This window comes from Dryobates pubescens, chromosome 31 (genome assembly GCF_014839835.1).
Source record: "Dryobates pubescens isolate bDryPub1 chromosome 31, bDryPub1.pri, whole genome shotgun sequence".
Lineage (NCBI taxonomy): Eukaryota > Metazoa > Chordata > Aves > Piciformes > Picidae > Dryobates > Dryobates pubescens.
The window spans coordinates 8,979,071-8,994,431 of record NC_071642.1 but is presented as its reverse complement, the minus strand read 5'-3'; the positions used below and the strand labels follow the sequence as shown (position 1 = coordinate 8,994,431).

Below are 15,361 nucleotides of genomic sequence, written 5' to 3'. Positions count from 1 at the left end.
GGAAGGGGCAGGCAGCCTCCCTGGCTGTTCCTGGCATTGGGAGAACCTTTGTGTCCTGACTGCTGTGCAAAGACTTTTTCAGGGCACCCAAGCTACAAACAAAGCAATCAGCTGCTGTGCTCCCATGGTCTGTACCCAGGGGCAGCTGTGGCTGCCTGCAGCAGGGCCAGCTGGCTGCAGGGTCATGGCCAGGGGAGCTTGGCCTTGTTGGCCATGAGAGTACTGCCAGCTTGTGGTCATCCTGTTGTGCACTCCCAGGTTCTTCTCCTCAGGGCTGCTCCCCAACAGCTCAGCCCCCAACCTGTCCTGACCCATGGGGTGGTTCTTCCCCAGGTGCAGCACCCTACACTTGCCCTGATTGATCTTCAATCCATTTCTGTCCTCACAGCTCTCCAGCCTTGTACTGAAGAGCTGCTTCCTAAGACCCAGTCTAAACCTGTTCTCCCTCAGTCTGAACACTGCCTCCAGCTCTGGTGTCCCCAGCACAAGAAGGACACAGCTGCTGGAGTGAGGCCAGAGGAGGCCACAAAGATGCTCCAAGGGCTGGAGCAGCTCTGCTGGGAGCACAGGCTGAGGGAGCTGGGGCTGTGCAGCCTGCAGAGGAGAAGGCTCCAGGGGGACCTCAGAGCTGCCTGCCAGGACCTGAAGGGATCCTGCAGGAAGGCTGCAGAGGAACTTCCTGAGGGTGTCTAGAGCCAGGCCAAGGGGGAATGGTTTGAAGCTGAGGCAGAGCAGGGTTAGAGTGGAGCTGAGGAAGAAGTTGTTCAGTGTGAGGGTGGTGAGAGCCTGGCCCAGGCTGCCCAGGGAGGCTGTGGCTGCCTCCTGCCTGGGGGTGTTGAAGGCCAGGCTGGATGAGGCCTTGAGCAGCTGAGTGTAGCTGAGAGCTGTCCCTGCCCATGGTGGGTAGTTGGAGCAGATGATCTCTGAGGTCCATTCCAGCCTGAGCCATTCTGTGGCTGTGGTCATCCTGAAGTCTACAGATCAGCAAATTCCCCCTGCCCACAATTTGGTTTGCTTGCTTTCCCCCCCTCCAAACTATGCCCAGGCCAGAACTTGAAGCTCAAATGCTCCACAGCTGGGGGTTGTTGTTCATAACCAGGGCCTCACTGTTTCTCTTTGCCTCCTAGGTGCAGGCAGGGATGAGGCAGCAGCAGCAGCCTCAGAGCAGCCCTCCTGCAGCAGTGCAGGGGCAGAAGCTTGGCTCTCTCACCCCTCCCTCCTCCCCCAAGACGCAGCGGGCAGGGCACCGGAGGATCCTGAGCGACGTCACCCACAGTGCAGTCTTTGGGGTTCCAGCCAGCAAGTCAACCCAGCTGCTGCAGGCAGCTGCTGCTGAAGCCAGCCTCAACAAGTCCAAGTAGGTGGCTGCTCACTGGGTGGCCAAGGGGAGGGAGCAGCTGAGGCTCCTCAGAGCTGTCCTAGGGGAAGCTCTGAGGTGAAGGTAGGCAGCAAGCTCCGTGCTGTCCCAAGGCCACAGCTTAGGGCTTGGCAGGAAGGCTGCCCAAGGGCAGGAGTCCTCAAGAGCTGCTGTGTTGCCCAGAGCTGAGCAAGCAGAGCCCCCTGCTGGGTTATGGAAGCTGGTGGCACTTGAGCCGTGCTGCGTGCCCGCTGCCTGCCCTCAGCACTGCCCCAGGGGTGTCGGCTGCATCGCCCCTGTGGTGTGGGCAGGGAGCCTCCTGTGCAGGGACTGGGCTCAGGTGGGCTGGTTCTGCTGCTTGTGCTGACTCAGGGCACCAGGATGCTCACCAGCTCGAGGAGATGAGGCCAGCTGGTGCCAGCTCTCTGGGCACACATGGACAGAGTTGTGCAGAGTGTTTGGAGGAGTCCCTGAAACGCAGGAGCTTGGAGCAGCTCCAGGTGGCTTTGGGTGGGTTGGTGCTGACTGCTGTTGCCTTGGGCTGATCACATCCAGGTCTGCTTCCACCACTCCCTCGGGCTCCCCAAGGACCTCCCAGCAGAATGTCTATAACCCTCCTGATGTCTCCTCCTGGAACCCCTTCGACGATGACAACTTCTCCAAGCTGACTGCTGAGGAACTGCTCAACAAGGACTTTGCCAAGCTGGGCGAGGGTAGGTGCCTGGGCAGGGCTCCCAGCAGCCTGCCCCCAGCAGAGCAGCTGCCAGGGCCTGAGCACGGCATGTGCAGATGCTTCAGACCTTTCTATCGTGCTCCTCTGTGCCTCTTCTGCTGTCCCCAGCATAAGAGGGACCTCAGACTGCTGGAGAGGGTCCAGAAGAGGATGTGAGGATGATCAGAGGGCTGAAGCACCTCCCCTGTGGGGGCAGGCTGGGAGAGTTGGGGCTGTTCAGCCTGGAGGAGAGAAGGCTCCAGGGAGAACTCACAGCAACTTTTCAGTAGCTGAAGGGGCTCCAGGAGAGCTGGGGAGGGACTTTGGACAAGGGCTGGGAGTGCCAGGCTGAGGGACAGTGGCTTTGAGCTGGGAGAGGGGAGACTGAGACTGGAGATGAGGCAGAAATTGTTGAGAGTGAGGGTGGGGAGAGCCTGGCACAGGCTGCCCAGGGAGGCTGTGGCTGCCTCCTGCCTGGGGGTCAGGCTGGATGAGACCTTGAGCAAGCTGTGCTGGTGGGAGGTGTCCCTGCCCATGGCAGGGGGTTGGCACTGGATGATCTTGAAGGTCCCTTCCAACCCAACCCATTCCACCAACCTGAGAGCTAAATCCTTCCAGCCTCCCTTCTCAGGTCCAGCTCTCTGCTGGGCAGTTGCAGTGAAGGCAGCATGACCCCAGAGGTGCTGGCTGCCTTCTGAGGGGCCTCCAGCTGTTGGCTGTAGAAGCTGTGGTTTAAACTCTGCTTCCTCAAGTTAGGATTTGCAGGAAGGAGCTTAAGTCACCTGGTCCTAAAAATGTCCAGGCAGCAGCAGCTTGCCTTCAGAATGGACTTTTGTATTCCCCTAACTCTGCCTCTGGCATTTCAGGGAAAGCTCCAGAGAAAATGGGCAGTTCCACAGAGAACTTGATTCCAGGCTTCCAGCCTGCCTCAGCTGCAGCCCAGCCAGATGCTTTTGGTGGCTCTTCCTTCACTGCTGGCTCAGGTGAGTTTGTGAATGCATCCTGCAGGGCAGTGCCCTGGCCAGCACTGCAGAATCTGGCAGCTCTTTGCCATAGCCTCTTGGAAAGGGAGCTGGAAGTGGCATGAAGTGAGCTGGGCCTTGGCTCTGAGAGTGCAGGGTAGACCTGGCCCTTCAGTAAAGAAGGGAAGTGTGACCAGCACATGAGTGTGTCACAGTTGGGTAGCAGGGGCAGGGGGTACCTTCTGTAGGCTTTTGGTGAGGGGGGAACTCAGTGAGGCCCTTAAGCTGTGGAGGTTCTGCACAGCTCCTGAGTAGAGGTGAAGTGTGTTGGGTGGTGTTGGGGCTGGGAGGCAGCAGTCAGATGTTCCTGCTTCAGCTGTGTGAAGGAGAGGAGCAGGGATGATGATGTCCCTGCCACAGCATGAGGACAGTGGAAGAAGTGGAGAGCAGAGCTGCTCATGGAAAATGGGGAAGGCAGAAGGCTTCCATGGCTGTGCTGCCTGGGGCCAGAGGCCTGGAGCCCTTGGTTGGTCTGTGGAGCTTCTCTGCAGAGGACTCTGCATGTGACCTTGTTTGGTGTCTCCTTTGGTCCCTGGGTGCTGAGGTTTTGCCATGAACAGCCCCTGGGTGAGTTTGTGGTGCTGCTGTGTCTGGGGCAGCAGCAGCAGGAGCCTGCCAAGCACAGCATGGGGAAACTGCTGCCAGCAGCCCCAGCTGGAGGGGATCCTCTGCCCCATCTTGTGCAGCCACTGCTGCTGGGGACAGAGCAGTTGTTTGGTGCTTCCCCAGCCCTGGGGCAGCAGCCCTGGGGGAGAGGAGGCCTGAAGGATCCTCTGTGGGGCAGGAAGAGACAAATCCATTTATGCTAATTTTTACTTGTAAAAAGAGCTTTAGAGGAGCTTAAAACTGAGCCTTGGTGGTGTGGACTCTTACCTGAGAGCTAAGGCCTCAGAGCCCATGGTGCCAGAGTGCTGTGGAGAGTTGCTTTATGGTCTTGTCCAGCTGCCTGGGCCCTGGCAGGATGGTGCTGGGCCCTGGCAGGGTGGTCCAGCGGCCTTTGTGCAGTGATGCTGAGCAGCTGCAGCTCCCCTTCCGCAGAGCCTGAGAAGCATCTGCACCATCTGGCTGCTGGAGCAGCTTCAGTTCTTCTTGAGGTTGTGTTTAAAATGTGCTCCTTGACTCTCCTGTGCTGTGGCTTGGTGCAGGAAGCTGTCTTGGACCTTGTGCCACTTGCAGCCTCTTTCTTTGCCTGCTGCAGCCTGCTGGCTCTGTTGCTGCAGACCCTGAGGCCCAGCCTGGGGCCGGCTGCTGCCTCCCCTTTGTTAGGGCACTGCACCTTTTGTGATGCTGCAAAGTGAGAGGAAAAGAGCTTCCCTGGGAGGGAATCTCCTGAGATGTGTGGGCTGAGTGTGCTGGGGAGCCACAGGGCTGCACTGCTTTGGGTTTCCCTTCTCAGCAGCAGCACAGAGCTTGTTCTGAGCCTGCCTGTGTCCGGGGGCCTCGGCAGGGCTCGGGCTGTAGCTCTGTGCTGAGATTCTGCTCTGTGCTTTCTGCCTCTCTCTCTTCTCTGTTTCACTCTGCCTTTTCTCTTCCTGCTTAGCAGCTGAGAAAGCAAAAGACATCCTGGGTTTGGACACCAGCCCTTCCCTCCTGACTGTGCCTGATCCTTTCATTCCTCTCCCGCTATCCGACACGCCAGGTAACCACCTCTGGAGGGGCCCAGGCTCCAGCTGCTGGCTTTGTGCTCTCCCAGCTGTGCTCCTGGGCCCAGCTGAGCTCCTGAGCCTCAGGCAGCGGTGCTGGGTGCTGGCCAGGCCCTGCTGAGCTCTGGGGCTCTCAGGTAGCACTTCTGTGCCCCAGTGTCTGGGGGAGGTGGGAGCGGTGCTGAGCACAGAGCTCCCATGGCTTGTGGAGCTGCTCCTAGCAGCAGCAGCAGCCTTGGTGTCTTGAAAAGTTCAGTGTTCAAAGGCAAAAATAATCTCTGGGTGATGTTCCACTGATCCCTGCCCTGCCCAAAGCTGTTTCCAGCTCAGGAATTGTCAGCTTGCTTCCTGCTGTCCTCTCCTTGCCCATCAGAGTTGGAGTTTCTTTGGCTTCCCAGGCCTGCTGCAGCTTCGTGCTTCACATGGAGCACCACTTGAGCTGTAACCTTTCAGAGCTGGCAGGCTTTGCTCCCTGGGAGCTGCTTGCATTTCCTTTGCCGTACCACCTGCAGGCCTGCAGCAGCCAGCACCTCTCAGCAGCAGGTTATGTAAGTGCTCAGCAGCTTATTTGCAGGTCGGTGGGATTTGGAAGATGGGAAGGCTTTTACCTTGGGAGGCTCTCTAAGCCCTCTGGTGAAGGTGTGGGGCAGGTCCCTTCTTGGCAGCTAGCAGCAGAGCACAAGAGCTGCTTCCAGCTCTCAGCCCTGTCCTCAGCTCAAGCTGTGAGGATGGCATCTTCACCATGCAATCTTGAGCAATTCAGGGGAAAAAAGGATCTATTTTTTCCCCCAGCTGTGTGGAACTTGCTTCCTTCTGCTTGGTGCTCAGAGAGCATGAGAAATATGTTTGGATTCAGAAGAGATTTTGCTTCTAAATGCTGCAGGTTGAGAGAAGCAGCAGAGCTCACAGCCTTCATGGGGGGGTGTGTGCCCAGAGCTGAGCTGCCCAGCTGCAGTGTGCCAAGGCCCTGCAGAAGGCAGCTGAGTGCCTGTTTGTCTCCACTCCTCCCCACAAATGCTCCTGGGAAGTGCTGCTTTTCCTGACTGGAAGTCTGTCAGCCCAGCCCTAGCATTTAGCTGCCCCCCAGCAAGCTGCCTGTGCCCAGCTGCACACCAAGGCTCTGCTCTTCCTCACTGCATTGTGCACAGCACAGAGCAGGAGCTGCTGCCTTAGCTCTGCCTGCTCCACAGCTCTTCAGAGCAGAGAAATTGCCTCTCCACCCTGCCCTGGGGTGCAGACAACCAGAGCTGCAGCTGGCTGCAGTGGTGGTGGTGCCACAGATCTGTCCCTGCCCATGGGGTGTCCCTGCAGGCCCCCTGAACCTTCTCTTGCTCATCTCTCTGCCTGTGTCTGCTCCTCTTGAGCTCCTTCCATGGGCTAAGAGCATGCAGGAGATCTGAGGTTCTGCTCTCTTAGCTTCCTGCAGGTTCCTGCCAGGATCTCTCCACTTTGATTTGCTTTGCCCTCAAATGTGAGGAGCTCAGGCAGGTGTTCAAAACCCAGGCCTGTCACTTACCCTTGTCTCTGGGCCCACAGAGGGATCACTGTGCTTGTGAATTCAACAGGAGAGGTAAAGCCTGGATTTTTCAGTCCCTGGCTATCTGCCACACAGAACAGAGTCTGCTCTGCTCTTCTCTGTCTGCTCTACCTGTGCTGAGAGTCCCCACAGCAAGCCCAGAGGTCCTGGCTGGGGGGGAGGTGCTGACCTGCAGATGAAAGGCACCTGCCAGGTGTGCTCCTTGGCTCAGGACAGCTGGGGGGGGTCTGGTCCCTTAAGATCTCCATCTCCAGGCTGCCTCAGTTCTGTGCAGGGGTTGCTGGGGCTCTCAGAGTGCTTGCTGAAGGTTTGCTTCCTGCTGGAAGTAGGTTTCTGTCTGAGAGAGCCTCAGTGGTGAATGTCCTGGGCAGCATTTTCCCCATCTCTGTCTAGCCAGGGAGCATGGCAGAGCCCTTGCAGGAGCTGCTGCCCCTTGGTGACAAGAGCAGTGTTGTTCAGGAGGGCTTTCAGCAGGGGCAGAAGTGAGGCTTTGAGCTCCTGCTTGTCACACAGAGCCACTTTTGGCAGCTCCCTGCACCCTCAGCCTCCACAGCTGAGGCTCTGCCTGAGAGCTCAGCTGCCTTTTGTTGACTCCAACCAGGACCTTGCTCCCTGTGCTGGCACCTGAGGGGCCAGGTGGCATCACTTGAGTGTTGGCCAAAGAGCTCCCTGGGTTCTCTCACCTTGCCTCTGAGTGCTCAGGGGGAGCCTTTCTGTCACAGACTGGAAGCAGTGAATGGTGATGAGGGTGTCCTGGGGGGCATGAAGAGGAGAGTGGTTAGCAGGGCAAGGGAGGTTCTGCTTTCCATCTGCACTGCTGTGGTGAGGCCACAGCTGGGGTCCTGTGTAGAGCTCTGGGCTCCCCAGCTCAAGAGGGACAGGAAACTGCTAGAGGGAGTCCAGTGGAGGCTAGGAGGATGATGAAGGGCCTGGAACATCTGTGTGAGGAGGAGGGCTGAGGGCCTGGGGCTGCTTAGCCTGGAGAAGACTGAAGGTGGGGGTCAAGGAGAAGGTGTCAGGCTCTGGTCAGTGGTGTCCTGGACAAGGGGCAGTGGGCACAAACTGGAACCCAGGAAGTTTCACTTCAACATGAGGGTCCCAGAGGCCTGGAGCAGGCTGCCCAGAGAGGTTGTGGAGTCTCCTGCTCTGGAGCCTTTCCAGCCCCACCTGGATGTGTTCTGTGTGCCCTGCCCTGGGGGACCCTGCTCTGGCAGGGGGCTGGAATGGTGATCTCTGGAGGTCCCTTCCAACCCTTCCCATTCTGTGACTGTGATTAGCAGAGGACCCAGAGCCACAGAGTGCATCCCCAGAGAGCCTCAGGATGTTCCCATGGAGGACACTGAGCTGAGCTGAGCAGCTGCAGCCAGCAGGTGTGGTCTTGGTTGCCTCTGCTGGTCTGTGGCTTTGGTGAGCTTTGTGTGGCCAGCTCCAAAGACCCCCTCTGGACAGCAGGCTGCCTCCTGCCCATGAGCATCCCAGAGGAGGCTGTTCCCCATGCCTCACTAAGTGCTTCTAGAGAAGAGGGCACAGAGAGCAGCCCTGGGCAGCAATCAAGTGGCAGCAGAATGGTTTCCAGCAGGTTTCTCCTTCTCCACCATGGAATGGTTGCAGTCCTTGATGGAACTGTACCCAGGAAGAGCAGCTGGTGAGAGGGAGGGAGGACTGTGGCAAAACATCTGCTGAAAGAAGGGGGAAGGAAACCTTCCTGCTGCAGACATTTGGAGGAAGGGGAGGCAGGCTCCTGGGGAGCTGCCTGCAGGGTTCACTGCTGCTGGGCCCCAGGGGAGAGCTGGGGCAGGGGGGGCACTGCCCTGCTGCATGCCTGCCACTGGGGACTGAACTCTGAGCAGGGCAAGCTGCACTTGGCACAGGGAGTCCTGGGGGGGCCTGAGATGAAGATGAGCTGAGAAGCTGCAGAGGGGAGCACCTTCCCTGTGGGGACAGGCTTGGGAGAGTTGGGGCTGTTCAGCCTGGAGAAGAGAAGGCTCCAGGGAGAGCTCAGAGCAACCTTGCAGTACCTGAAGGGCTCCAGGAGAGCTGGGGAGGGACTTTGGGCAAGGGCTGGGAGTGCCAGCCAGCTGCCTTAGCCCTGCTGAGCATCCCCTTGGGCCAGGGTGAGCACAGCCAAGTCTCTGAGTGGGAGAAGGAAATAAAAAGGCAAAATTCATCCCCCAAGTGTTACCTGAAAGCTTTGGAGCACCCAACACACCAAGCACTCTGCTAGGCAGCACTGTTTGCCCTTCCAGCCCAGCCAAGACTCCAGCACAGGTCCAGGTGGCACAGGCAGGCTTGCTGGGCCTGCTTCCCTCCCCAGCCATGTCTGCAGGTTTGCTGAGCTGTGCTGGACACTGAGCTCCTCTCCTGCCCCCCATCCTGAGGCAGGCAGTGGTGCAGAGGCTGCTTGGTGCTGCTGCTGCTCAAACTCTTCCTGTCTGGCTCTCAGCTGCAGGCAGGATGCTGAATGACTGCAGGGAGCAAGTGGCCATCTCCAACTTCAGAGCCTGATCCACTCCCTTCTGAAAAGGGCTAACAGCATCCCAGCAGCCACTGGGGTGCACAGGGGGCATTCCCTCTGCTCCCTGCTGCTGCAGAGCCCACCCCTGCTGCTCCCCTGCACACAGGCTCAACCCCACAGCACTCAGCAGCACAGGGGAGGTCCTGCTCCATCCAGCAGCAGACAGGAGCAGAGCTTCTCCTTCTCAGCTCTCACAGCTTAGTGCTGCTGCTCAGCAACTTCTCCTTCCTTGCTGTGCTGCCAGGGGCCCACACTCACCACCCCTCTTCTGCAGGGAGGAGAGGACAAGCCAGGGAGTCACAGGATCACAGAATGGGTTGGGTTGAAAGAGACCTTGAAGATCATCCAGTGCCAACCCCCTGCCCTGGGCAGGGACACCTCCCACCAGCACAGGCTGCTCAAGGCCTCAGCCAGCCTGGCCCTGAACACCTCCAGGCAGGAGGCAGCCACAGCCTCCCTGGGCAGCCTGTGCCAGGCTCTCCTCACTCTCAACAATTTCTTCCTCATCTCCAGTCTCAGTCTCTCCTCTCCCAGCTCAAAGCCATTGGCCCTCATCCTGGCAGTCCCAGCCCTTGTCCAAAGTCCCTCCCCAGAACCCCTGGAGCCCTTCAGGTACTGGAAGGCTGCTCTGAGCTCTCCCTGGACCCTTCTCTTCTCCAACCTGAACAGCCCCAACTCTCCCAGCCTGTCCCCACAGGGGAGGTTCTGCAGCCTCTGCTCACCTTGGTGGCCTCCTCTGGAGCCTCTCCAGCAGCTCCAGGTCCTTCCTGTGCTGGGGGCCCAGAGCTGGAGGCAGTGCTGCAGGTGGGGGCTGAGCAGAGCAGAGCAGAGGGGCAGAATCCCCTCCCTGTGCTGCTGCTCTCCCTGCTCTGGCTGCAGCTCAGCACTCAGCTGGCTCTGGGCTGCCAGGGACCAGTGCTGGCTCCTGGGGACTCTGTCACCACCTGACCCCTCCAAGGCCTTCTCCTGCAGGCTGCTCTTAGCCACTCCTCCCCCAGGCTGGGTCTGTGCTGGGGATTGCCCTGCCCCAGCTGCAGGAACCTTGCCCTTGGCCTTGTTGGACTTGCTGAGGTTGCCTTGAGCCCAGCTCTGCAGCCTGCCTAGGTCCCTCTGGCTGGATCCCTTCCCTCCAGTGTGTCAGCCCCACCACCCAGCTTGGTGTCAGCCCCACCACCCAGCTTGGTGTCAGCCCCACCACCCAGCTTGGTGTCATCTCAGACTTGCTGATTGTGCCTCCACTGTGCCCATGGCACCCACAGAGATGTCCAAGCCCTGAGGGCCACCACTTGTGTTTGCTCTCCATGTGGCCACCTCTCCTGTCCATGCTCTCCCCCTTTGGTGACCAGGATGGATCATTGGGTGGGCAAACCCAGCAGCCCCCCAGGATCCCAGCTGAAGGAGGGTGCATGGTGCCCAGTGCTGGCTTTGGAGCTGGGGCCCAGAGGTGGCAGTTGCTGAGTGTTTGAGCTCCTGAGCCAGCCTGGGATGGTTGCATTGGGCTCCCCCCTGGGAGCCTGTGTCAGAGTGCTCTGCAGCCAGGTGTGAAGTGGGAGCCTGCCACTTGCTGCTCTCCTGCCTCTGTGCTCTGCAAGAAGCATTCCCTGGCACTGCTCTTTGCTTTTCCTTCCTGGAGTCTCTGTGGTGCTTCTCTCAGAAGAATTTCCTTGCACAGAAACTCCATGAAGGGAAATTCAGACCCAGGGCATTTTCCCAGGTCCTCTGCTGCTGAGCAGCTTGCAGGGCCTCCTGTAACCTTGGTTCCTCAGCAGGCAGGGGTGCCCCAGGGGCCGTTCTGCACTGTCTCCCCTGCCCTCCCTCTCACAGCAGCATCTTCTCCCTCTGCCTCTTTCCCCAGCTGCCCTCCGAAGGACAGAGCTCTGCTGTGTGCTCTGCTGAGCTGTCTCTCTCTTTGCTAGCCCTCCCCAGCACACCAGTGAGTAACCTTCTTGCTGTGTGTGGTGCCTGCCTGCTGGACTTTTGGCTCTGAGATGCTGCATCCTGGTTGTTCCCCAGGGCTGGCAGACCCTGACCCCTCTGTTCCCTTTCTAACCTGCAGGTTTCTCAGCACTCTTTCTTCCTGCCCATAACCTGCTCTGACTAACCCCCAGCTGCCTCCTCAGCTCTTGCTTTGGGTTTCTTTCACCTCACTCTGGGTCTCCTGAAGATGCTTCCTGCAGCTCCTCTGTGGCTGGCTGGGTGTGTGGCCAAGCATGCCAGCACAGAGTGCTTGGCAGTGGTGCTGCAGCTGCAGCCTGACTGAGTGTGGATCTCCACCACCAGGTTTCTGCAGGTGTTAGGAAAGAAGGGAGCTGAAGGAGGAGGTCAAAATGTGCTCACTGGCTTGGCCAAAGCTGCAGCTGCTCAGCCTGCACATGAGGCTGGACCTTGGTTTCTTGTCCCAAGCTGCAAAGCCATCCTGCATCCTCTGGTGGTGATTGATGCCTTGGAGAGAATCCCAGAGGCTGGAAGGGACTTCCAAGGGCATCCAGGCCAACCTTCTACCCAGCTGAGGCAGAGCTGTGGCTTGAGCTAGGCCTTCTCTACCTTCTCCTTTGCTCCTGGTCTGGATGTGAGCTTCCCACCACTTAGGCAGCTGCTGCTCTATTATCTTTTACTGCTACAGGTCAGTCCAAGACCAAACACAGCCCCTGCCCTGGGGGAATCCTCTGCTGGGCCCCACAACAGTGAGGCACCTCTTGGTATCTCCCACTCATCCTGACCCCTCCTGGGCTTTGTGGAGCTTCTGAGCCTCACTCTAAAGGGCTGAAGTTCCTTTTCCCCCTGCCCTGAGTGGAGCAGTGGCTGTGAGAGTGTTGGCACCAAGGAAGGGCACAAGAAAGGTGACCTCCTGAGACAGGTGACAAAGAACCCTGACAGGCCAAAGCTTTCCATAAACCCAGCTGAGCCCAGGGGGCAGGAGGGCAAAGTGAGCTGTGGGGAGGAGAGGAGAATCCACAGGCTGCTGATTCTGGGGCTTTGAAAAGTCAGGGGGGAGCTCAGTGGGCAGCTGGCTGGGGCCTAAACAAGAGGCAGCTCCACTGAGCTCAAGTGAAACCCTGAAGCTCTGGAGAAGGAAACTGGAAAGGTAAGGTTGGTGGAGACCTCCTGCAGCCAGACACTTGGGAATGGGCTGGTGAAGGGAGTGAGCCCTGTGTGGATGGGCTGGGAGGTGCAGCTGGATGCCAGGGAGGAGCTGGCAGTGGCATTGACAAGCAGGGATTAGGGGAGGGTCTGCTTGGAGAGGACTCTCTGAGCCCTGAGCTGGGGGAGCAGTCACAGTGTCCACATCTTCATCTCCAAGGGGGGTGGAACCCAGCCTGGCACTGCCCAGCTCTGAGCCAGTCCAGAGCTCCTGTCCCAGCTGTGCCCTCTGCTTGCTGCCTGCCCTGGCTGCTCTGATGGACACCTCCCTCCCTGGAGGAGCCCCTGAGCGTGCTCCCTGGCCTCCCAAGTCTCCCCTGCCTTACTTTTCCCAACATGCTGGGATGCCTTCTGCCCTTTTCAGCCTCCTCTTGATGGCATCAGCAGCTCCTGCCACTGCCCAGCCCTGCTCCCAGCCCCTCCATCCACCCCAGGATGCTGCTGGGAGGCCCAGGGTGCTGCCTCTGGCTGGGCTCTGCTGCCTTCAGCAGATCCCAGCTCAGAAACTGAGTGTTCCTCACAGGGTTGGGAAGGTTTTGAGTCTGCTCAGGGTTCCCATCAGGTTCCTCCTTTAGGCTGACCTCCAGTGGTGCAACCACTGCCTCATGGGTGGCTTGGTTTTGGTTCCTGGCTGCTTTAGTGTGTTGGCTTGGGAGGTTTGACGTGGGGAGGAGAAGCTGTCCTGCTGTGAAGAAGCAGTTCCAAAGCCCCCAGGCTGTTGAGTTATTTCTGTAGGGCAATCAGAGGGTTGGATATCTCTGCTAGGTGCCTTCAGTGTTTGTGTCTGCAGCTCTGGTCCACAGGCTCTGCAGTTCTGAGCACACTGAACTGCTCAGAGCAGCCCCTGAGCTCAGAACGTGAGCTGGGGATGGAGAAGGGCACAGCAGTGGCAGTGCCACAGATCCTGCTGGGGTTGGCTTCCAGATGCAACCACTCCAACCTGAGATGGCCACATTGAAACTGCTCTGCTCAGACCTCACCTCCAGTCCTGCCTCCAGCTCTGGGGTCCCCAGCACAAGAAGGACCTGGAGCTGCTGGAGAGAGGCCAGGGGAGGCCACAAAGATGCTCCAAGGGCTGGAGCAGCTCTGCTGTGAGCACAGGCTGAGGGAGCTGGGGCTGTGCAGCCTGCAGAGGAGAAGGCTCCAGGGGGACCTCAGAGCTGCCTGCCAGGACCTGAAGGGATCCTGCAGGAAGGCTGCAGAGAGACTTTTGCTGAGGGTGTCTGAGCCAGGCCAAGGGGGAATGGTTTGAAGCTGAGGCAGAGCAGGGTTGGAGTGGAGCTGAGGAAGAAGTTGTTCAGTGTGAGGGTGGTGAGAGCCTGGCCCAGGCTGCCCAGGGAGGCTGTGGCTGCCTCCTGCCTGGGGGTGTTGAAGGCCAGGCTGGATGAGGCCTGGAGCAGCTGAGTCTAGCTGAGAGCTGTCCCTGCCCGTGGCAGGGGGTTGGAGGAGATGATCTCTGAGGTCCATTCCAGCCTGAGCCATCTGAGCAGTGTCAGAGGTGCTGTCTGCCCAGCTCTACCACCTTGAGCTTCTGCTCAGCTCCTATTCATGGATGGAAAGGGTTGGGTTGGAAGGGAGCTCAAAGCTCATCCAGCTCCAGCCCCCTGCCATGGGCAGGGACAGCTCTCAGCTACACTCAGCTGCTCAAGACCTCATCCAGCCTGGCCTTCAACACCCCCAGGCAGGAGGCAGCCACAGCCTCCCTGGGCAGCCTGTGCCAGGCTCTCCCCACCCTCACTCTCAACTTCTTCCTCATCTCCAGTCTCAATCTGCCCTCCTCAAGCTTTGATCCCTTCCCCTTTGCCCTGTCACTCCCAGCCCTTGTCCAAAGTCCCTCCAGCTCTCCTGTAGCCCCCTTCAGGTGCTGAAGGCTTCTCTGAGGTCTCCTGCAAAGGCTGAGAAGGATCTCCTGTGGGTGAGGCTGTCCTCAGCTGCCCTAGGTCCCCATGACCAGCTGCTGATCCACTGCCCTCTGTGCCTCAGTGCCGACGTGGAGCCGTGCCGGTGCTCCCGTGGCTGGCACGCTGGGCAGGAGGCACTGAGCCCAGCACCTCACTAACCTTCTCTTTTCTTGTATCCTCCCCCTCCTGCTCTCTGCTGCCTTCCTCCTTTTCCTGCTTAACCCAGAGAAACTGATTGAGGGCCTGAAATCTCCTGAGCCTGCGCTGCTGCTGCCCGAGCTGCTGCCCCTGGCTGACCCCTTCGGTAGCACCTCAGACACTGGCAATGGTAAAAAGGACCCCGGGGGCCTCCTCCCCCTGCCCTGCCCTGCCCTGCATGAACTGGGGTGCCCTCCACTGGGCTTGAAACTGGCCACTGGTGCTGCTCAGCTGCAACCTGACAGGACCAGCACTGGATGGTGCTGAGCTGGATCTGCCTCTGCTGCAGTGGAGCCTTGGTGCTCGAGGGCCAGGCTTGCTCCCTGGCCTGGCTGTGCCTGCTGCGTGCTGCTGGCCTTGAGAAGCTCATTGGGTGAAGGAGAACAGCAACAAAAGCCTTTCATTCCAGAGCCCAGGCTCTGGCCAGCACCCTCAGCAGCCTGAGGGCAGCCTTGCCTTCCCCATGGGTCACATCCTGAGCATGCCCATGCTGGGCTGGCAGGAGCCCAGCTGCAGCAGGCTCCAGAGCTGTAGCCAGGCTTGGAGCTCCTTGCCAGGTGTGCTGAGCACTAAGCATTGCAGGCTGCAGAGAGTTGCAGTCAGCTGCCTTGGTGGGGCTGGGGCCCAGGCAGGGACCCCTGGCTGGCTGCTTGCAGCCTTGTGGCTTTGGTTAGGAAGGTTGGGAGTGAGGCACCTCAGCACTAGGAAGACTCTCTGCCTCCTGCAATTTGTGGCAGTTGTCTGAATGCTCTTAGGGAATGATCCTGCAGATCACAGCCCCACAGCCTGCTGTGCCACCAGAAACACTGCTTCAGCTCCCAGGCTGACCCACAGACCAGGGCTGGTCCTAGCATTTGAGCAAACAGAGCCAAACAGTGGGTTGGCTTGGAAGGAATCTCAGAGCTCAGCCAGCTCCAACCCCCTGCCAGGGGCAGGGACACCTCCCACCAGCCCAGGCTGCTCAAGGCCTCAGCCAGCCTGGCCTGGAGCCCCTCCAGGCAGGAGGCAGCCACAGCCTCCCTGGGCAGCCTGTGCCAGGCTCTCCCCACCCTCACTCTCCAGAACTTCTTCATCTCCAGTCTCAATCTGCCCTCCTCAGGCTTCCCTCTCCTCCTGTCACTCCCAGCCCCTGTTTCAGATTGGGCTGCACCAAGTAAATCAAACACAGAGCTGCCCCAACCCAGCCCCCAACCCCCTGCCCTCCCTTGGCCCTCACCTGGCATGGCTCTGACTGCAGCCTCTTGGAGCCAGCACACAGAGTCACTAAAGGCTTCAGACAGCTGCCACTGCACTTCCTGCTCTGTCTTGCCAAACTAACCTCTGGCTTCTTCTCTG

At 59.2% G+C, this 15,361-nt stretch overlaps 1 protein-coding gene across 1 annotated transcript in view; it reads left to right on the top strand.

Moving 5' to 3' along the window:
- The window catches only part of AAK1 (AP2 associated kinase 1), a 90,954-nt gene that overhangs the window by 58,675 nt on the left and 16,918 nt on the right, over positions 1-15,361 (top strand). Inside the window, exons 13-17 of the mRNA XM_054174918.1 lie at positions 1,128-1,357; positions 1,913-2,070; positions 2,936-3,052; positions 4,632-4,730; positions 14,055-14,156. Coding sequence (XP_054030893.1) covers positions 1,128-1,357; positions 1,913-2,070; positions 2,936-3,052; positions 4,632-4,730; positions 14,055-14,156 — 706 coding nt within the window. The remainder of the gene's footprint in view (positions 1-1,127; positions 1,358-1,912; positions 2,071-2,935; positions 3,053-4,631; positions 4,731-14,054; positions 14,157-15,361) is intronic.